General features: G+C 40.4%; 1 protein-coding gene across 6 annotated transcripts in view; it reads left to right on the top strand.

The window, feature by feature from the left end:
- The window catches only part of LOC136875408 (coiled-coil-helix-coiled-coil-helix domain-containing protein 7), a 66,437-nt gene extending 45,851 nt beyond the window's left edge, over nucleotides 1–20,586 (top strand). For all 6 annotated transcript variants that reach the window (XM_067148959.2, XM_067148957.2, XM_067148960.2 and 3 more), the window contains exon 4: nucleotides 20,422–20,586. In XM_067148959.2, coding sequence (XP_067005060.2) covers nucleotides 20,422–20,529 — 108 coding nt within the window. In that variant the 3' untranslated portion in view covers nucleotides 20,530–20,586. The remainder of the gene's footprint in view (nucleotides 1–20,421) is intronic.
- The last annotated feature ends 2,707 nt before the right edge of the window (nucleotides 20,587–23,293 follow it).

Here is a 23,293-nt window from a genome sequence, read left to right as displayed (position 1 = left end):
TCAGCCATGTCTCTGATGTTCTCATTACGTATTTTATCTCGTCTTGTTGTGCTAACCATCGCTCGGGCGAATCTCATTTCAGCTGCCTGAATCCTTGCTTCATCCTTTCTCCTCATGGTCCAGGTCTCACTCCCATATGCCAAAATTGGATAAATTGCTCGCTTGCATTTCATTGGCACTTTTGGGTTCCATATTAGGTCTCGAACAATTCTATAGAATGTTCCTCCAGTTTGAATCCTGCTGGTAAGGGAGCCTGTTGCTGATGTCATGCTTCCTAGATATTTGAATTTGTTGGACATCTTGAGTTGTTTACCCTCTATTTCAATGTAACCTTCAGGTTGACCATTTCTCTGCATAACCAACACTTCAATTTTTTCCTGACTGAATCTTAGGCCGTACCCTTTAGCTGTTACTGTCCATGCATTGATCTGATCCTGAAGTTCCTCTTTGGAATCTCCCCACATACAGATATCATCAGCAAATAGCATAGTTGTTGTTGAATCTCATTCATTAAGAGAAGAGCTGACAGAATTCCACCTTGTCTTAGGCCCGTAGTTATTCTAAAGGGTTCCGTCATTCCTGATGGTGTTTTGACACGACTACTGATGTCTTCATATAAATTCTCAATTTTATTATGTCATTATTGATTCCACTGTTTCTCAGCACTTCCCAGACTTTGTCCCTGCATACAGCATCAAATTCCTTTTTGATATGCACGAAGGCCAGCCAAAGGACCTTATTATGTTCATAAAACTTTTCCATTAGCTGACGCAGTCCAAATATTAGATCAGCTGTTGATCTGCCTTTCCGGAATCCATATTGTTCCTCTGATAACTTTAATTCTATCAATGGTCTTATTTTCCTTTCTAAAATCCTTTCATACAGCTTTCCCACTTGGGAAGTTAATGTAATTCCTGTGTAATTGGAACATTTATTCCTGTCACCTTTCCTAAAGAGTGGAATGATGATACCTTTTTCCAATCTGCTGGTATCTGCCCATCCTTCCATATCTTGTCAAAAAGTCTATACATCCACTGCTTTCCTGCATTACCCATAGACCTGATCATTTCACTACACAGATTTTCCTGTTTTGATCTACTTCCACGCGTGTTCCATATCATTCCATCATGAACTAATCTAATGGAATGTTTGTGATATCATTCACATTTAACAGCTTATCAAAATAATTCCCCAATTCTTCTTTAATCTCTCTGTCATCTGTAATGAGATACCCACTATCACTAGTCAGATTAGTCTGTTCTTTGTCCCTCCTATTCATCATTCCATACAGCATTTTTCTGTTGCCATCTATATCTTCATTTAGTTTATCACTCCATTCATTTAACCATTTTTCTCTTTCTGCTCTGGCAACCTGCTTAGATTCTTTTTTTTGCCAACTTATAGAGTTCTTTGTCCTTATCTGTTCAACTCTTGAAATATTTTCTGTAGGTTTTGATCTTTTTAAGGACAAAAGAGTAATGTTACAAAGATGTTGCGAGGTTAAGGCTGGGAAGAATTGGGAGAAAGAAGACGAGGTGCTCAGCAAAAATATCTTAAAGAAAATTTAATAAAACCACCTATTCAATATTTACCATGTTTCATGTGGATTAAATCTACATGAATTTATATAGATTTATAGACATGATATAGGCTTTTGGCCTTATGCCGTGTCAAGAAAATGTGAAATTCCTTACGTTTCACAGATAACTGTGCTCTGCGTCATCAGAAGAAAATCTCGACTGTCCACGAGAAAGGCTTCTTAAACAATGAACTTTTGAATTTAGACTTTATAATGGAAATGGTACATTCATTCGTCACCAGATGGCTGCCCGGACGCAGTACAGCGCTAGCATTTGAAGCTCAAGCTGACGGAGCCATCAGAATTAAGAGGGTCACATAACATGTGTATGTAACATATGACATAGACACAAGCCTGGAATGAAACATCTGGTGATGAACATACGAATTTGAAAAACACTGAGATGAAAATAATAACAATATTGAAGGGACAGGGAAGGGAACTAACTACGTAAAACCTTAATGGCTGGCAACCAGGTATTACTTAATTGATAGCCAGTGTCCCTGTTGAAATTGTTAGGATTACTACATATTTCCACAGCTTCCTGTATAATCCTGGACCTGTAGTGTCTAGTGTGGGTAAGAGCTCGAGCATCTTGTAACATGACATCATGACACGACAATAGAATGTGCTTGGCTATTGCTGATTTGTCTGGCTGGTTGAGACAAATATTACGTTCATGTTCCTTGTGATACAGGTACCACTGGACCGGCATGTTTGGCCGATGTATACCTCACCGCAAGTACAGGGAATTTCATATAACCCAGGATGTAAAAGTGGGGACAGTTTGTCCTTGGTTTTACTCAGACTGTGAGCAGTTTTAGTGGCGGTGTCAAACACGGTTTTTATATTGTGTTTGCGGAGAACCTTGGCAATTCGATCTGTGGTGTTATGTAAGGCAAGTAGGCAGTTCCCGTCACTTCTTCCTTCTGTGAGCTTTGCTTGGTCGTTTCTCTGGGGTGCAGGGCTCTATGAATCTGCAAATCGCTGTAACCATTACCATTGAACATGACTTTGAGCGTGCCCATCTCCACCTGGATATTTGATGGCTCACAAATTCGTCTCGCCCTCTTGGCGAGTGTCGTGAGAATGCCTTGTTATTGTGCTGGATGGTGGTGAGAATCTGCATGAAGATAGCGATTTGTGGATTTGTGTGTGTAGGCTTACAATAGACATACCGTCTATAAGGAGCCGTTCAGTTTCTTTCTTACTAGAACATCCAAGAAAGGAAGGCATCCGTCCGACTCCATCTCCATAGTGAATTTTACGTGAAGGATGTTGCTGATTTAGGTGGTTTAGAAATAGAAGTTTCTCAGGACCTTCTGCCCAGAACACAAATGCATCATCAACATACCTCCATCATATCATAGGTTTGACGGGCGCCGAAGCAATAGCCTCCTTTTGAAAATGATCCATAAAGAAATTAGCCATTACGGGCAAAAGTGGACTTCCCATCACCACTCCGTCCGTCTGTTCGTAAAAATACCCACCCCACAAGAAATAGCTGGAAGTCATGCAGTGGTAAAATAGCTTGGTAATGTCCTGAAGGAACAGGTGTTCAGCGAGAGACATGACCGAGTCATATCCCTTGCCTGTTGTAAGAGGTGACTAAAAGGGGTACAAGGGGCTCTCAACTTGGGAGCGTGGGTTTGGCGACCACGGGGCCCTTAGCTGAGATCTGGCATTGCTTCCACTTACTTGTGCCACGCTTCTCACTTTTATCTATCCTGTCCGACCTGCCTTAGTCAACTCCTGTTCTTTTCTAACCCCGACGGTATTAAAGCATTCGAGAACTAGGGAGTCTTTCATTTCCACGCCCTTTGTGGCCCTTGCCCTTCTTCGTCCGTTACTTCATTTTTTGAAGTGATGGATCCCTTCTTATTTCTTCCTTTTTCTCTGTCTGCCCCCTGTGGGTGGGGGATGCAGATGAAGAATACATCCACGGTATCTCCTGCCTGTCGTGAGAGGCGACTAAAAGGGGCGACCAAAGGATGATTGTATTAGAACCATGAAACTACTTTTGATTAGTACCATCACGCCGGAACACCATGGGTTGCCTGTACTTGCGAGTAGTACCGCTATATTAGGTACAATATAAGTTTGTGATTAGTAGCAGCAGAGAGTGGGTCACTGGGTTTCCAGTACCCGTGAGTCGTACCCTTGTGAGCAACACCATGAGTCTGGGCGTTGCCTGTGATTAGTACCACTATATGAGCGGCACCGTGGGTCTGCATTGCCTGTACGATATCCAATACATGTGAGTAGTACCATCATGTGTGGAACACCATGGATCTACGCTACTTTTGATTAGTACCCCAAGACAAATACCATGGTTCTTCTTTACTAGCGATAAGTACCATTATGCGGGGCCGTTGACCTGTATTTTGGACCCCTTTAGACAACAAGCATCCTCGATTCAGGGTTGTGCTTTAGAAGTGGTCTCTTGGTCAGTAATACTATTTTTTATGGTAGTTTTTGGGTAGGATCCACTGATAGTTTTAAATTCATATCCATCCATTCATTCATGCCATTTTTATTTTGCTCAGTGGATGATTTAAAACTTTTAATTTGTCATTTCATTTCGTACCATCAGGGGCCGATGACCTAGATATTAGGCCCCTTAAAACAACAAGCATCATCACCATCATCATCAAAACTCACCAAAAGTGCATTAGGTTGACAGATTATGGTTGACAGCGTTTTGGCGAAATACCGAGAGTCCCTGACGTATGTGTGGCTGAAGCAATTTGCTTAGGTATTTAGCCAGAGTATACATAGGTGAACCTATTGCACTAACAATAGGTCTGAGGGGAACATCATCTTTATGGATCTTAGGCAGTCCATATACTCTGCCCTGAGGACAGATGTTTAGCCTCCTTTTTTGGAATTGAAGATTGCCTTAAGAGCTTCACGGTGGCATTGGACACACGAGTGGTGGAGTCACACGAGCTCAGTCTGTAAACAGGCTCTGACAATGTAGCCGAGATCTTATTCTTATACTCGTCAGTGTCCATAACCACTGTCGTATTACCCTTATCAGCTGAGAGAATGGTCAATTCAAAATCATCTCCAAGTTCCTTCAGAGCTCTCCTCTCGCCTCTTGTTAAATTGGGCACGGGTACAACAGCGGACCTTATGAGTCTCACGCATTTCTGTCTTAACTCCTCAGCCTTATCCATGGGTAGTTAGTAGATGGCTTCCGGAATGGAAGTAATTAACTCCTCAGTGAGAATTTTAGAGGGAGCGATAGCGAAATTAAGACCCCTAGCTAGAACTGCCGTCTGGTTCTTGTCCAAGGACTTCTTGGAAAGATTGACGACAGTTTTACTAGCATCCGGGTTTGTGCGAGAGATAGCCTGTTTCTGAGCTAGTCGTAGGAACTTCGATTTCTGTCTGAATGACACCTGGTTGAATTTTCGTTCAGCAGGTGTAAATGAAACAACTCTCGGGAGATTGAGTCCAGTTCGTTATGAGTGTAATGCACTGTCTCGATCACAGGAGCCTTGCTGGAGTGTTTATATATTCTCCTGGCCTTCGGTGTATTTGTGTGCTTCAGCTTCACACAGTTGGGAATGATGTTATGGTCCCTGCATCTCAGCAGAAAGCATAAAGAAGAATTTTGAAGCCTTCTTAAAAGTATCCTCCCCATAGAGGTTTTTAATGTTGCCATTGATGCTTTCACAGCCCGTACTTATAGACATGATATAGGCTATTGGGCATATGCTGTGTCAAGAAAATGACGTGAAATTCTTTACGTTTCGCAGAGAATTGTGCTCTGCGTCATCAGAAGAAAATCTTGACTCTCCATGAGAAAGGCTTCTTAAACAATGAACGTTTGAATTTAGACGTTATAATAGAAGTGGAAATAGTGCGTTCATTTGTCACCAAATGGCTCATCGGACGCCGTATAGCGCTAGCGTTCGATGCAGAAGCTGACGGAACCATCAGAATCAGTCTAAGAGGGTCATATAACACGTGTACGTAACATATGACATAGACAGGTGTATGACATAGACACGGGCCTGGAATGAAACATCTGGCGATGAGGAACGTACGGATTTGGAAAACCCAGAGACGAAATACCAATAGTGAAGGGACAGGGAATGTGTTATCAATCACGAATGGTTTCCAAAATCCAAATTGGTTTCGTCAAGATTAAGTAAATAATATATGTAGGGTCAAATGAGCCCCCGTGTGAATATATTCTTTACCTAAGACCATTGTCATCCTAATGATCCTCAAGTTGGATGAAGAAGATCCATTTTAGTTTTGGACATTTTTTAAAATTCGATAGAATAGAACTGACAAGTTTTAATTTGTGTTAAAATACCATTAATTTATGTCACTTACATTTGTGTAGTATTCACATTTTTTAAAATATTATTGTGGCATGTTTATTTTAAGAGGTTATTACTGTGTAATATTAACGTCCATATTTCATACTATATAAAATACTATATTAAATAAGGTCCTGGATCTTGACCTTAAAGTTGACTACAGGCTGAAAATACCCAAAAAAAAAGGGAAAGATCACAATATGAAGATAAAGTTGGAATTCAAGAGGACATATTGGGGCAAATATTCATTTATAGAAAGGGGAGTTGGGGATTGGAGTAAATTACCAAGGGAGATGTTCACTAAATTTCCAATTTCTTTGAAATCATTTAAAAAAAGGGTAGGAAAGCAACAGATAGGGAATCTGCCACCTGGACAGCTGCCCTAAATGCTGATCAGTATTGACTGATTCTAGTTTATCAACCTGGCTCCTCCTACGTAACCAATTACTATCAAAGTCACTAGAGACCATTGCTGCTCAATGTGAGAGTCTATTATAGAACACGGATGTCATCTAGCGGCATTGGATGAAAATTCATCTGCTGGATATATAACTAATGGCTTTAAATTCAAAAATATAAACCGCCATTTCTTTCAGTATAGTCTTGAACTTTATGTGCATACAAGCTTATTGATTTCCTTGTGTAAACATTCATGTCATCGCGTGTGTTTTTTTTATTGTGCGTTTTTATCAGTTAGTGGTATTTTGCCAGATCATGCATGAATTTGGTGCAGTCTTTAATTTCTAGGCCGTTTCTGCAATGGGCTGCTGAAGAAAAGTCCGAGGTGAAACGAATGGATAGGCCAACGCCAAACATTCATATAATGCAAACGATCAAGACAAAACATAGTAAAATAGGAACTTCAATCCTGAGATTTACAAGAAACGTGACTAGTCATGTGGGTGTGAGGTCAGTAATGCAAGGTATGAGGGACATACAACATCTTTGCGATCGTGTTGAAAAACACTAATCTTCATCTCATATGAAGAACTCGATAAGTTTAGCCATCTATGGAAATGTTAATATAGCTGCACAGATGGATACTGCTTACAGAAGGAACACCCAGTTACATAATGACTGACAGGGTTACACAGAACAGGTCTGTCCTGAATATTGTAATAAACTGTGTAAGATTTTGTGGCTCATTTTAGTTAGCGTTGAGGGGCTATGATGAATCAGGCACATCACAGGATCCTGGTGTTTTTCGTGGCTTGATTAATTTCAGTGGTGAGCTTGATAGTGTTTTGACGGGCCACTTAGAAAAGGCGATGGTTTTTAAGGGCACCTCTAAAACTATTCAGAATGAAATTCTTCAGTGTATATTAGGTGTGTCAAGAGGAAATAACCAAAGTTCACGGCTGTCATATCTGATGAAACCAGTGACTTTGTGACAATATTTCAGATGGTTATTATCTACAGGTATCTACCTGTAGAAAGAGTTTGGAGTTTCATTCGACCTATTGGTCATGATTCAGAATCACGGTCTGCGACCATAATGTCTTGATTCTCATCTCCAAGGATGCCCAATGCATCTGTCATGGGAGGCACAAAACGTGGTGTCCAGGCAATTGTCAAAGAAAGGTATCCTGCTGCTTCTTGCATACATTGCCATGCTCATCAACTTAATTTGATTATGTTGAATGCAGCATCAATAAACAAAAATGTGCAGATATTTTTTGCAAACCTTCAAGGACTATAAACCTTTTTCTCAAATTCTCCTCAAAGAACTGCCATTCTTGATAAAGTTGTGTACAAATGCTGGCCACGTTTGGTTCCAGCGCGGTGAAATTTTCATTCCAAGACTGTTAATACTGTTTTTGAATACAGGGAAGACCTGATTGAATGCTTGAAAGTTATTTGAAGGAGATGTCAGATTAGTAACAACACACTTGTTCAAGCTTCTGGATATATTAGAGCCTTTGAAAGATGATTTTATATACTGGCTCTTTCTTTCACAAGATAATGAATGCCTCATGTAGACATTTTGTACAATCAACTGCAGAAGTGTGATTGTAATCCACCTCTTGTTCTGGCTCAGCTAAAGGCATTTGATAGAGAAATAGAAAAAGTTAGAAACGGTGTGGAAGATAAGAAGCCACAGGAACAGTCAGAAAAGAGAAGTGAAGAGCACTGTATGGAAAGGGAGGCATCTGAAGTGTGTGATGCTATTCTAAGGGAAGCCAGTGACAGGTTTAGCTTCACAGGACACCTTGTAGCTGCAACTTTGTTTCACTCTGAACAATGTTCTGAATATGACAGGAAGTTCCCAGAAGAGTCTCTGAAAGCTGCAGTAAAATCCTATCCACTCATTAATGAGAGCAAACTTTGTACGGAACTGTCTGTAATCTACAATAGAGAGGAGTTCCGAAATACATGTTTAATGGACTTCATTACAGACAATAATTTGTTTGGTACATTTAATGAAAGTGTTAAATTGTTGAAAATGCTGTTAACCTACTGCAGAAGCAAAACGATGCTTCTCTACTCTAAATACAAAGGGCACTCGGAAAGTTTTGCAATACACAATGGTTGGCTGGACACCCCTGTTATGGTGAGGGATGAAAAGAGGGGTGAAAACCGGTCTAGAAGACAGCAAGGCGTGACTTTCACACCAGTTGTTACCAAGCAGTGGGATTGAAAGCAAGTTAAGATGTCAGTGTGGTCTAAAGGTGAATATCGCACAATTATCCGCTACAATTTTGCTCGTGGATTAACTGTTGACCAGTGCCTGGAGGAAATGACTCCTGTGTTGGAGAAAGACATTGGACAACAATTTTCCACAGGTACATAGAGTTCCAGAGGGGAAATTTTGGGGTTGAAGACAATCCTCATTCTGGGCGATCGTCTGAATCAGTGACTGAGGAAAATGTTGCAGCAAGAGAGGCGGTTGACATATCGGCAGGTACAAGAGACCCTCCACATCCCTGCACCAGCTATTCATTCAGTTCTACACGACCATCTCCATGTTAGAAAGGTTTGTTCCCTTTGGGTGCCCCATTCACTTTCAGAGGAACAAAGGGCACATCGAGTAAAATGGTGCCAAAAAAATGCTAAAACAGTTCGAAAATGGGACTTTGCGTAACGTCAGTAGCATCGTTTGCAGGTGACGAAACTTGGCTTTATTATTACGATGTCCCAACAAAATCCCAGAACAAGGTGTGGCTGTTTGAAGATGATCTAGATCTGAAAGTGACTGTGCGAAAGTGAAGGTTAGTGAAGAGAACGATGATTGCAGTATTCTTCACTAAACGGGGCATCCTGACTCGGGTTGTGCTAGAAACACAAAGGACAGTTACTGCAAAGTAGTACAGTGAGACGTGTCTGCCTCAGGTCATCCAGGCTCTCAAGCAGCTCCGTCCAAGGTCACGGCTCAACACTTGGCTCTTGTATCATGACAATGCTCCAGCACATCGTGCTAATGTAACAATGGATTTTCTTGCCAGATCAGAGTTAACTGTGTTTGATCACCCTCCATACAGTCCTGATCTTGTGTGACTTCGCACTCTTCCCAAAAAGAAGATGAAGCTGAAAGGGCGGCGTTTTGTATTCGATGAGGAGCTTCTGGCAGCATGGGATCAAGAGTGTGAAAATATAAGTGGCAGAGTTGGTTCAGTGACTGGTTTCGATGTATGGAGAAGTGTGAAGTGTGTTGAGTGTGGTGGAAATTATTTTGAAAAGGTTTAAAGCGTTCACTAACATTGCAAAAATTTTCCTGGTGCCCTTTGTAGAATGAAAACATTTCTGAGAACACAGTGTCGCAAGACAGGTTGTCAGCTCTGGCAATGCTTTCAATAGAGTGAGTATTTGTAATGAGAATCAGTGACTTTAATGCAAAAGTTATTGATAAGTTTGCCGGATGTAAGGAGAGGAGGGCACATTTCCTGTATAAGTAGGTGAGTTGTGACTTTTTATTTATTTATTTGTACACATTTAATTTTGAAACCAGATACATTACAAAAGGAATTTTTTTCAATACCTGAAAGCGTTTCATTTCAGTTTGGTAAAAGAGTTCATGAATGAAAAAATATTTTGAAATGTAAAATGTTCGTTTTATTTTTAATAATAAAAATAATAATAAAAAGTATCTGGATTTGAAAATTAGTCTGTAACTGTGCACCACTGAACTTTTAAACCACCAGCCGCCACTGCTCCAATGTGGGCGTAAACAGTGTAAATACTGGGTCAGTGCATAAGTTCGTGCGGTATGCTTTTGGGTTGGCAACAATCAGGCATGAATGGATTGCTTAATTATAAGCTATAAATTTCATTTTTGTTCCGTATTGAAGTGCAATTATAAGAATAAATTGATACCTTTTCAATACAATATATTATCAAGTAAATGATATTACGTAAGTCCTGGGACTAGTTTCAGCCACTTAAAGGCCATCTTAAGCTAAATAAAAATTAAGAAACTCATGTGTTAACTAAAACATACTGTATGTAAATCAAAGATAATGTTGTAGGAATAATTATAACTTTGAAATATATGTAATAATTTTTTAAAAAAAGTTATGATCTTCTTGACACAAAGCCTCTGTGCCTCAGGCGACAGCGCTTCTGCCTCTCACTGCTGGGTTCCATGGTTCAAATCCCGGTCACCCCATATGAATTTGTGCTGGACAAAGAAAGCGGAGGCAGGACAGGTTTTCCTCCAGGTACTCCGGTTTTCCCTGTCATCTTTCATTCCAGCAACACTCTCCATTATCATTTCATTTCATATAAAACCCCACAGCACTTAACGCCCTTGAAAGGGGCTTGGCTTGCTCAGCCCGAAGGCCCGCAGATTACGGGGGGTCGTGTGGTCATCACGATGCATCCGCTCTGCCATTATTCTGGGCTTTTGAGACCGGGGCCGCCACTTCACCATCAGATAGCTCCTCAATTCTAATTCCTCGAACCAGCCCTCAGGTCGAGAGAAAAATCCCTGACCTGGCCAGGAATCGAACCAGGGGCCTCCGGGCGAGAGACAAGCGCGCTACCCCTACACCACGGGGTGTCAGTCATTAATCATTGCCCCAGAGGTGTGCGACAAGCCTCGGCAGCCGGCACAATTCCTTTCCTCACCGCAAGATGGGACTTCATTCATTTCATCCCTGACCTGGTCAATGACTGGTAAACAGGTTGTAGGTTTTCATTCATGATCTCTTGGCACAATATGATGTCTTTAAGTTGAATTAGGACCTCAGGCAAAGAAGTAAATCTTAAATGTCAGATGTAGAACAAGCACTGACTTGCTGGAGAAAGCAGGCAATGTTCACAATGTTGTCATCTTCAAGACACTGCTGTCTGTTCACAACAATTTTTTATTTTCCACCTTGTCGATAGATTGGTTGCTTAAGGCAACTTATTTGTTAAAAGTGGTACATGTTTCATGTATCAGCCACATAACACTGTTTAGATGAAAAATTCATGTATTGATAAACTATCAATGTATGTTACTAAAATACGAAACATGTACCACTTTTAACCAATAAGTTGCCTTAAGCAACTAATGTATCGACAAGGTGGAAAATAAAAAAATACTTAGTTGTGTATCTGTTAAAGTGCAATACAAAGGGCACTAGGAAAGTTTGGGAATGTTAGTGAACGCTTTAGACTTTTTCAAAATAGTTTCCACCACACTCAACACACTTCTCCATACATCGAAACCAGTCACAGAACCAACTCTACCACTTTTCTTCGGTTACATTTTCACACTTTTGTTCCCATGCTGCCAGAAGCTCCTCATCGAATACAAAACGCTGCCCTTTCAGCTTCATCTTCTTTTCTGGGAAGAGTGCGAAGTCACATGCGGCAAGATCATGACAGTATGGAGGGTGATCAAGCACAGTAAAACCTGATCTGACAAGAAAATCCATTGTTACATTAGCACGATGTGCTGGAGCATTGTCGTGATGCAAGAGCCAAGTGTTGAGCCGTGACCTTGGACGGAGCTGCTTGAGAGCCTGGATGACCTGAGGCAGACAAGTCTCATTGTACCACTTCGCAGTAACTGTCCTTTGTGTTTCTAGCACAACCTGAGTCAGGATGCCCTGTTTAGTGAAGAATACTGCAATCATCCTTTTCTTCACTGACCTTCACTTTCGCACAGTCACAGGAGTACACTCAACTACAAACAGCCACACCTTGTTCTGGGATTTTGTTGGGACATCGTAATAATAAAGCCAAGTTTCGTCACCTGTAACAATGCTACTGACATTACGCGAAGTCCCATTTTCAAACTGTTTTAGCATTTTTCGGCACCATTTCCCCCCTCGATGTGCCCCTTGTTCCTCTGAAAGTGAATGGGGCACCCAAAGGGAACAAACCTTTCTAACATGGAGATGGTCGTGTAGAACGGAATGAATAGCTGGTGCGGGGATGTGGAGGGTCTGTTGTACCTGCCAATATGTCAACCGCCTCTCTTGCTGCAACATTTTCCTCACAGCTTCAATGTTTTCCTCAGTCACTGATTCAGATGGTCACCCAGAACGAGGATCGTCTTCAACCCAAAAATTTCCCCTCTGGAACTCCTTGTACCAGCGGAAAATTGTTGTCCGATGTGGACAGTCTTTCCCCAGCACAGGAGTAATTTCTTCCAGGCACTGGTCAACAGTTAATCCACGTGCAAAATTGTAGCGGATAATTGCGCGATGTTCACCTTTAGACCACATGACATCTTAACTTGCTTTCAATCCCACTGCTTGGTAACAACTGGTGTAAAGGTTGCGCCTTGCTGTCTCTCCTATACCGGATTTCACCCTTCTTTTCATCCCTCACCATAACATGGGTGTCCAGCCAACCATTTTTGCATATTGCAAAACTTTCCTAGTGCCCTTTGTACAGACATGAAGTTGAACTGGTGTGTCTGACGGACTGCTCAGGTACGCTGCAGCTATCCAACACGCTCTAACGGGATAGGCCACTCGGTGTATGTTCAGATGGTCTTCACTTGAAGCACAATTGTACGTATAAACTAGGGGGTTTCTTTAGAAGAGTAGTAGTGATTTATATTCGGGAAAACAGGGTGGATTAGGGAGCGGCAATGAAGCTGGAAGTCAAGGAAAGATGACATAAAAATTTATTACTGTTCAACTTGTTAAACTGTATTATTATTGTTAAAAAAACATAGTAATTAAATAGATATCATTGCACCTGTGAAAACTGCTTTGTGATAATATTTTGGGAGAAATGCTGACCCGCAGGACGTCATCAAGAGTTGTTCGCACATTATTGAACCTTAATTGACACCGGCAGAAGTTCTAAGCCCAAATATTTCACATAGCAGTTTTGCAGGCGCAAAGATGATATACTCGTATATTTTGCAGATATTGTAATAGATGTTGAATCATGGCTGAAAAGTGATGATATGGAAGTGGCGTGTTTATCATAGAGACAGGATAGGAACAATAGAAGGGGATGTATTCTGTAACCCACAACAACAAAAAATGACCAAGGGAGGTCAAATAATGCATGCAGAAATGGCTCAACCAGAAGTAAGGTCGATGCACCTATTGCTGACAGCTAAGCTTAAGATATAAAGGAATGAGAATATCTCCACTCATACTTCATTTCTTTTTGTGTCAGTTTGTAGTTTAAATGTTTCTCTTTGGAAGAAAAAATGAGTTGGCAGTAATTAAAGTTATGATCTAGATCTGAAAGTCCTTTGTACGAAGGGGAGCAACAAAGTTTGGAGGGAACTTTATCATTTTTTGTAAGGAGGTTAGCACAAGTAAATAAGATATTTTATGGGGTTCTGAAAGTAAAATCAATGCTTGATGGTATGTTTAATGAATGTGTATGAATTCTGTATGGTGGCTGAAGTGAAAGTTATAAATTATGGAGGGTGAGCTATTAGTACATCATATACCTATACCTAATGCTTGTGTCAGCTTAGGGAGAAAAAATTAGTTTGGTCTGTTTCAGATTGGAAACATTCAGTTTGTACTAGCTCTGTGGTTACCTGGATCGAGTCCTGTTAGCGGCAGGGTGGTTGCATTCCAAACGTCTCCCCAGTGTTCATGTGGAGTGTGGGCACATGACTCTGTTGATGCTATAGGCCAGGGTCAGCCAACTGCGTGTACGTGTGATGCCAGGTAACACGTCACACACTGCTCGGGCAGCGAAACGAAGTACTTAGTACTGTAACTGAGAAGTGAAGGCTAGAGGGGCGAGGGGAAACACAACGTCATTCCTTGGGGGAGGCCCAAGGGCTGCAGGTAGTACAATGCGGTTATGTGTAGTACATATTTCTCTCCACATAATTTATTGTATCGTAACTTTGTTATGAAGTAGCATAAAAGTTATAAAGCAACTTTATTTCTACATATACAAACTAAACTTGCTTTTTGATGTTGCTTGTTGTTTTAAGGGTCATCAGCCCCTGATGGTACAAAATGAGACGAAATACAATGACAAAATAAAAATCCAAAATCCTCCACTGACCAGAATTCAAAGCGTGAGGACAAAAAATGAACGGATGGATATGAAGTTAAAACAATCAGTGGAGCCGACCCGAAATGCCTCAGTCTCAGAAACTGACAGAAAACAATAGTAATACTGACCAAGGGACTGCTTCTATATCTCAATATTGAATCAACGATGCTTGCAAGCTAAAGGGGTCCAAAATATAGGTCATCAGCCTCTCATAATGGTACTTATTGCTTGGAAAGTACAACCATGGTATTTGACATGTTGCGGTACTAATCAAAAGTATCGTAGACTCGCAGTATTCCACACATTATGGTACTACTCACAGGTAATGAAATTCGTACATGTAATACAGACCTATGATGTTTCACACATAGCGGCGCCATTTACAGGCAACGCAAACCTATGGTTTTTGTACCGGGCGGTACACCTCCACACCGTTTATTTAAAAGTTGCGCCAGTTGAAACTCCTCTTCTGGAGGAAGTCTGAACTTTATCTACGGTCTTAATTTCCAAATTTCTCTGAAGATGTCACTACCTGGAAATTTTTGAGTTTGTGAACTGTGTCATTTTCGACGTACTTTTGTCTTGCTTGTATTAAGAAGTGTGAACTTTCTCTTCTAGAGGACACTACTGAAGATCAACAATAGTGCACCCTAGTGCGGAGTCAAAGAACTATTTTGTTGGAGAAAATTTAATTTCAGGAGTTTGTTCTTTGTTAAATTTCTTTCTGTCATTGTTTAAGTTGGCAATATTTACCCCTTTCTTCCCCTTGTTTTGAATGTATCCAATCACGAATTTTTTCAATTAATTTCTGACCAATCTGGTGTATCTTTCCCCAACTTGAATCTGTTGCGGGGTCCTACCCAATAAAATCTTTGTGGGAGGGTGTTTTCTTTCCCCTAACGCCTAGAACTTTCTGCGAGAGTATTTAAACTGCTGATTTTAGGGTCTCCGGGCCACTTCTGTTCCATCTTTCAGTGTATTAAGTACATAGCAGGAGGCGGGAAGCGCCTCTTTCCTCGGCAGCGGTCAACAATAAGGTAATGGCCGATTAATAAATTCTTTCTTTGCTAGCTCAGCAGTTTAACTTTCGGGGCGGGTTCTAAGCGTTCCCCTATGTAACCTTTTCCTAAAATGTAACTTCTCTTTTCTTCTATTCTCTTGTAAAGCGACATACTGGGATAGAGAGTGCTAACCCTCTCGAGCTCCCACTCACATTGTCTTGAGGTGAACTTATTTTCTCAATCAATTCTTCCGTAATGTAATGTAAATATTTCTTTTTTAAGTCACCTCTGTAGTATGGAATTAGCCCTTGCATCAGTGGCCTAAGAGCCAAAATAGGTCTTAAAGACAAAGTGTATTAGGAGTGCAAGTTCGCCTCCTCTCAAATTGTTACCTTAGAGGTCATTTAATTAACCCTTTTTTTTAAATTTCCTAGACCTCGGTAGATTGGGTATTTTACCCCTGTGTTTAGGTCCGTTGAGGACAACTTGAAGGTTGAGTTTGGTGTGGCCTGGGAGAAGGCTTAAATTTGAGAGCGTGTGGCTCTTTTAAAAATCAATTGTGGTATGCCTCGTGGAGGCTTATCGGTGTAATTTGGAGCAAGGGCTCCGAGGTATGAATGGGGTTTTCTGCCCCTCTGTTGAAACTTGTGTTTTGGAGGTAAAACTGGGCTGATTGCCCAAGCATTGTGTTTTCGGGGCTCGAAGCCCAAATTATGTGAATATTGTGACTCCCCTTTGATTTGCTACTTTGTACCTGCCATACTTGTTATTTCTTTGTTTTTGAAAAGAAAATATAACCTTGTTAAATTTTACATTAACTTTGATTCCGTAGTTTGAGACTCATTCACGCCCGCACCTTCTTTTACCTCTACCTACCACCAAAACACGGTAACAGTTTTCATCACGTAACCACAGGGACTCGTACTATCCCATGGTGTTCCTTATATAGTGGGTACTAATCATAGGCAAGCCAGAAGCCTGGTGTCGCTCATATAGTGCTACTAATCACAGGTTCCGTAAAAGCCTGATCGCACGGTGCTCCTGATTGCAACTAATCGCAAACCTATTTGGTACCTAACATAGCGGTACTACGCGCAAGTACTAGCGACCCATGGTGTTCCCTGCGTTGTGGTACTAATCACAAGTAGTTTCATGGTTGTAATCCAATCATCCCTTGGTCGCCCCTTTTAGTCGCCTCTTATGGCAGGCAGGGGATACAACGGGTGTATTCCACATGTGTGTTCCCCATCCGCAGGGGGTAAACTTGCTTTTTTCGGCAAATCGTCGGAACTTATATTGAACACAAAATTGCTGTTTTACAATATCGCCCACTGTGAAAAAAAAAAAATAGTGCTAATAGTAACAAACAGCACAGTTTTACAACAAAAATAGTACAGAGAGTAATCTGTAAACTCAAAACATACATTTTATCTCATGATATCGATACTCAGTTGCCACTCGTGGGTTTCTTTGATTTTTGTAGTCTTGTTTCGTTCACTAGTTTTGCAATATTTGGAGTTAATGTTTGAGGAAACACTAAGTTTAAGAGCACACTTCAAATCGTGATCTGACAACTGGCTTCGATGTTTTGGTTTTGTTGATTTAAAATAGAAAGGATTCGTTCACAGGCATACGTGGAACCGAAAATACTCAACATTCTCCCTGCAAACCTATGCAATCAGGGAAACTTTTTTTTTTTTAATATTATGAGCCATGGTGCACCATCCGTTGCTATTGAAACTAGTTTGTTCCATGGCAAAGAAGCATTTTCATCAACACTTACAATGCAGTTGAAAATGTCGATGCCTTTCCTGGTATTCTTCATAGGCACTAAATCCAGTATTTCCTCCCAAATTGTAAAGTTTTTGTCAACCCCTCGTATGAAAACGGCTAGCTGGGCCGTGTCAGAAATATCTCTGCCCTGGTCAATTGCTAAGGAGTATGCCCGGAAGCTTTTTGTCAGTTCTTATCATCAGATAGGTCTTGAATTTTTGTCGACACTATGTGCGCAGACAAGCTGGTAACTTCGAACTCTTGAATGATATTTAGACAAAATTCCTCACCTGCTAGAATTAAACATTCTTTTACGAATTCACCACCACTGAACAGTTTAAGTTTCTTTGCTATTAAATATGAAATTTTATAACTCAGTTGAACTGCTGACTCACTGATCGAATGCTCGACATGGTTATTTAATTACCTTTTAGTTCTGTAATTACACGTACCCCTTCCTCGCCTTGATACTGATCATAATCTGCAGCGTGATACAAATTGTTGTGACATTGTAAATTATATGGTTTTACATACTGTAGCTCTTTTCTACAAACTAAATATTTAGTTTAGCAATCGTATCTTCCCATAAAGATAAAAGGATCAGAGGCGTAAATAGCTCTTCGCACCGTGATGTGCCCGGTTCGTCCATACGTATGTACTGTACTGTACTGTACTGTACCACTAACACCATACGGCTGAGGATATTGATAGGTAACTTATGTCAAAATCATAAAAAACCTTTATTCGGAATTTGATCCTAGATTTAACAATTTGGAGTGTCTGGAAACTTATATTCAACTTTTAGCCACGCCATTTTCAGTTGTTGCAGATAACGTTGATCTAGACCTACAATTAGATTTATTAGATTTACAGTGTGATAGAGAACTAAGAGATAAATTTGTAAATAAGAAGGATTTGTGTGGCTTTTTGTGAAAAGTGTCTATAAAAGCCGTAGCTACCAGCATGTATGGCACTTCACATGTTTACTACAAAGTGAGGCTGTCTCTTCATTGCACTCTACAACAGCGGTTCCCCACTTTCTGCACTCTTACATCACATGGGCTCCTCGACGTCACACGGTCTCTCTTACATCACACACCAGCCAGTTGGCCGACCCTGCTGTAGGCTATGTGCCTTCTTCCTTCCTACTATCGTATATCAGTTCATTCATCTCAATAACTCCTCATATGAGATTGACGTCAGGAAGGGCTTCCAGTCGTAAAAACTCGCTACAAACATTCATCTTTCTTCATACTCGACCCCATAGAAAAACCGGACAAAGGTTGGACGTACGTACATACATACTGGCTAGATATAAACCTTAACCCAAAGCTGATACACGGTGTGTATATTATAAAAATTTAATCACACCTATCTTTCATGTGGTGATATAAAATAGACCCTCAACAAAGTAAATTTCTAAAAGTACCCACAGTCATATATGGCTGCTGCATTCGATGAGGTAAAATGAAGAATACCACTAAATATTGCAGCTTCAAAATAAGGGGTACTAAAAATTGCTTTCTGTACAAGGCTAGGGAGAAGTACAGTATCCTCTTATAATCTAGAGGATATCTGTAATGTTTAGGCTCTAACTTATAAACAATGGGTAGTTGATGAAAGGGTAATTTATGTTGTTATATCATACAATATGCTGTGTCAGCATTAGGAGATGAGAAAAAATGACCTGTCAGGTACAGGTACAAAAACACAAGTTTTAAAAATTAATTTTAAGGGATAATTATTGATGACTTGAATATATATATATATATATTTTTTTTTTTTTTTGCATCTTATTGGGCACAGATCTGTCTGATGGTACATAAAGATGTGTGACTTGTTTAGATTTTTTTTTTTCCCCCCCTTCTGGATTATGTAAAGAGTGTCAGCTATTGGTGCATCTACCTAGGAAACTGAGGGTTTATACAACTTCACGTTACACTATAAGAACTCTAATGAAAAGTGTTTTTTTTTTTTAAATTTTAATATACAACTTGTTTTACGTCACACCGACACTGACAGGTCTTATGATGACGATGGGATAGGAAAAGGTTAGGAGTGGAAAGGAAGCAGCGTAGCCATAAGGTTCAGCCCCAGCATTTGCCTGGTGCGAAAATAGGAAGCTATCTTCAGGGCTGCCAACAGTGGGGGTCGAACCCACTATGTTCGGGGAATAAAGAACCTGCCTGACCTTCAAAACGTCACTCACTAATGGCTAGACTAAGAATAAATATTTGTGGATATAAACTGAATTGTTCACATATTCCATAAATGAAAATGATGGTATGAAGGCTACACTTTAGATAGAAACAAAGTGATGTCTTTAAAGGTCTACCATAGTACATCGTGAAATACAGTCGAAACTGGTTAAGACGTTGGTCCCTCTCTAGTGTTTTTTCCTGGTTGTTACGCCATTATTCCAAAGTCCCAGGCCATGGTCTATTAAATATATGCTAAGGAAACCAGGATAGTGCATTTACGTCACACTTTGGTACGTTCGCAACTTCCACCATAAGAAATTTAAATTAACGTTCCCAGACACGTTGCGCGCACGATGAGTCGGCAACAACCGGCTTGGATAAGGATTTGGCAGAGAACTTAATTTCACGATACCGGAGTTTGGTTGCAGGGAAGGTCAGTCCCGAGCCAGTCTTTGTGGTGGTTTGGATCACGCAGCAGTAGCTTGTCTGACGCGTTGGTAAGTGAATTGTGTACTTGCGCATAGTGGTTGTGGAGAAGAGGCAAGCTAGACAGTTTATTGAGGAAGTGGATGCTAATCCACACATGAAACTTGTGTATGCAACGTGTGTAGTTCGCGTCATCCTTGATGATTTACTATGCTGGTGTTCTGAAAGTGTGTTATTTTTTTAATTAATTATTAACTCTTGTTTTTATTTTTAAATTCAAACCTAAACATAAATTTAACAGCAATATTGTTTTTAATTTTTTAGCACATTCCAATTTTGACATTTTTTGCAGTCCCCACAAGAACATTCTAACCAGTTTTGGCTGTAATGTGGTGTTTGATTGCCAAATGTGGAAGGAGTTGGTAGTTAAAAAGTTAATGGATAGTTCAGTTATGCTGCAGTGTAATCTTCAAACCAATAAATTACTTTGCATCAGGGGAGTAAATATTCTTGTTTGAGATTTGTAGAATAATAATAATAGAGGATCCTTACGAGAATAACATTCCTTTCTTCATGGTGAAGGAAGATGCTGTAGCGTGTTTAAGGAATATGCATTATAGTAATTGAATGTTTCAGATCTCTCCCCTAAATAGATAGTGCATGTTATTTATTGTAACATTCTTCCTCAGAACAGAGTACGATCTGACCGAAGATCGAAGGGTATCTATCCTTACCTGCCGGTGCCTGAAGAACGAGAGAAAATTAGAGAAGAATACATGAGGAGCAAGGGGAAATAAAATATTATATCTGACTGTAAACAAAACTATCAGTGTAAAATAAATGGAATGATGCTTAGTTTATTAGAAATCACAAGTTACACTTTATTTAACCTCCTGGAAGCACATGATGGAAAGGAATAAACAAAATGACACACCAGTGTGCGAAGACCTCCCACCTGTAGTAGTGTGTTCATCTAGATTTCTTCTTACTAGACAGTTCCATCCTGCTGAGAACTGTGCCCTCACTGACCTGTCAGTGCGTTTATCGTATAGCACACACTGAGTCCAGCCTGGTGTGAAAAGGGAAACCACGGGAAACTTATTCTCAGGATTGCAAACAGTCGGGTTCGAACCCTCCATGTCCAGAATTAAAACTAATGGGTACAGAGCCAATTCATTCGGTGAGAAATTTCATTAAACAGCCCTCGATTCTAAAAAATGTGAAAATACTACGCAAGTGCACAGTAAATAATATTTTAATGCTGTATTACTTATTTTCCTTCTGAAAGATATTGTATATTTTCCTTCGCTTTACCCTCACTGTATTAAAAAATGTTCACGTCAGATTTCTTAGGGCAGCTTCACGATTACTAAAGCATTTAAAACTTGTCATCATCTTGTCCTGTTGCAACAAGCTTCAGGAACTGTTTCACTTCCTCCACATACACATACATGTTAACATTGGAACTGAATTTAAATCAGAAAAATAACACATGTAATGCCGTTCCGACAGATGGAATCAACATGCGAGCTGGTCTGCATTCGGGAGGCGGTGGGCTGAGAGTGGTGTTCAGCACAACACATCTCTTCACTCTCAATACCCCATCAGGGTGCAGAATGAAAGCGTGGGTTCAAACCCTGTCAGCAGCCCTGAAGATGGTTTCCCATATTCACACCAGGGAAATGCTGGGGCTGCACGGCCGCTTCCTTCCTATCCCTAGGCCTTTCCTCTCCCATCATCACCATAAAACGTATGTGTGTCTGTGCAACGTAAAAAAAATAGCATTTATTCATAGTAAAATACGAGGGTCGAGGCATGTCATGGCAACTATATTTTTTCTCGCGAACAGCAGACAACACGGAAAATCTAAGATATGCATTTGGAAATATAAGGCATGTACTTATGCACAGCACCTGAAGACAAATTCTGACTTCAGGCGATTCTCGTAGGAAAGTGACAGAACACAGGTCAGTGGTAAACATTGTTTTATTATGGTATAGACAGCAAATATACAAGACTACGTACAAAGGACAGGTCTCCACTGGTTACAGACCTTCGAAATAATCCCCCAAGGTTTTCATTGTGTGTTGCCGCGGTGGGGCAGGCGCTGAACACCATTCGCTGCATGTGTATCAATAATGTGTGACACCTCTTTCCGAAATGCTGTTACGATGCCCTCTTTGTTAGCAAACCGTTATCCACATGATGGCTTCTTGACTTTGCTTCCCGCAGCTCTGCATGGCATTGGAGTGCATTTCTGCTACAGAGAAATCCTATTTTAATATACGATCGTTGCTCCTGTGTTGACTTCCATTTTGTGATGCTCTCATTCACACACTGAACTAAACCATCTAGGGGCATCATATGCAAGTACATACCATACGTTTCCAAATGCATATATTAGATTTTCTGTGTTGTCTCCTGTTCGCAAGAAAAAAAAATAGTTGCCATGACTTATGACTCGACCTACGTAGTTCTGAGTAAACCAACAGGAGTACAGTCATGGTCCCATTAGTTTGGAACTCTTAAGAGCTCCTCCTCCGTTGTCTTTTTAATAGATACGGAAGTGACACAGAGGAAGAATTGAGATGATATAACCATTTTTTTTTTTTTTTTTACATTCATTTGAGACCCTGGACAAGAAGTCAAACTGAAGTGATAACTTCACAACAATGGAGTGTTCATATTCATTACGATGGAACAAACTGTGAATGACACACCTTCGCATCTGACAAGGATGATAAAATAGCTTTGTAAAGGGAACACACAGCACTGGTGCCAGACGAGGATGTATCCAATCTCCAGTACCATTTAACATCTACAGCAAGTTCTTTATGCACTCGGATAGAGGGAAAACCAGCAATCTACGACCATTACCAAGTGAATAAGCAAAATAAGTACACAGTTTGGGCTCAAGGTAAGTACTAGCAATTTGCTTTACATCGCACAGATGCAACGATGGGATAGGAAGCGGCCGTACAGTTCAAACATTTGCCTGGTGTGAAAATGGGGAAACCATTCTCAGGGCTGCCGACAGTGGAGTTCAAACCCACTACCTCCCGCACGGCCACTTGCTCGTTAAAGTAAGTACTAACAGGACCAAAATAATAACTGACCGCTCAAACAACTTCTGTTATTTGAAATATGTTGGTTATTATGAAGTCTTTGAAAAACTTTATCTACCTGACGTCCACTATAACAAACTCTGGGAAACGTGAGAATGATATCTAAAGGAGAAGTACAATCGCTAGAACAGCCATGGTGAAACTGAAGCAGATCGCTAAAATTAAGACTAGTCAACTCTCATTCTACAGTTCGGATCGAGCATTGGTAGCGAGCAGTCTATTTTTTGTTTGAGTAGTGTGCGACAATTTAAGTTGAATACAGTGCAAGCCTTACGTTAGAAGTATGGCACTTTTTGATAGTGGAGGAGGCGGTACTAACCGCTCACCAGATCTGGATGTTTAGTAATGTGGACCATAAAGAAATGGTACAGTCAACGAATACTAGTGACATCAACAACTCCGCTCTCAGTGGTGACCAACATTCATCAAATATTCA

The sequence above is a fragment of the Anabrus simplex genome, chromosome 6 (assembly GCF_040414725.1).
Source record: "Anabrus simplex isolate iqAnaSimp1 chromosome 6, ASM4041472v1, whole genome shotgun sequence".
NCBI lineage: Eukaryota > Metazoa > Arthropoda > Insecta > Orthoptera > Tettigoniidae > Anabrus > Anabrus simplex.
The sequence above is the reverse complement of the archived record's forward strand: the minus strand, read 5'-3'. Positions and strand labels throughout refer to the sequence as shown.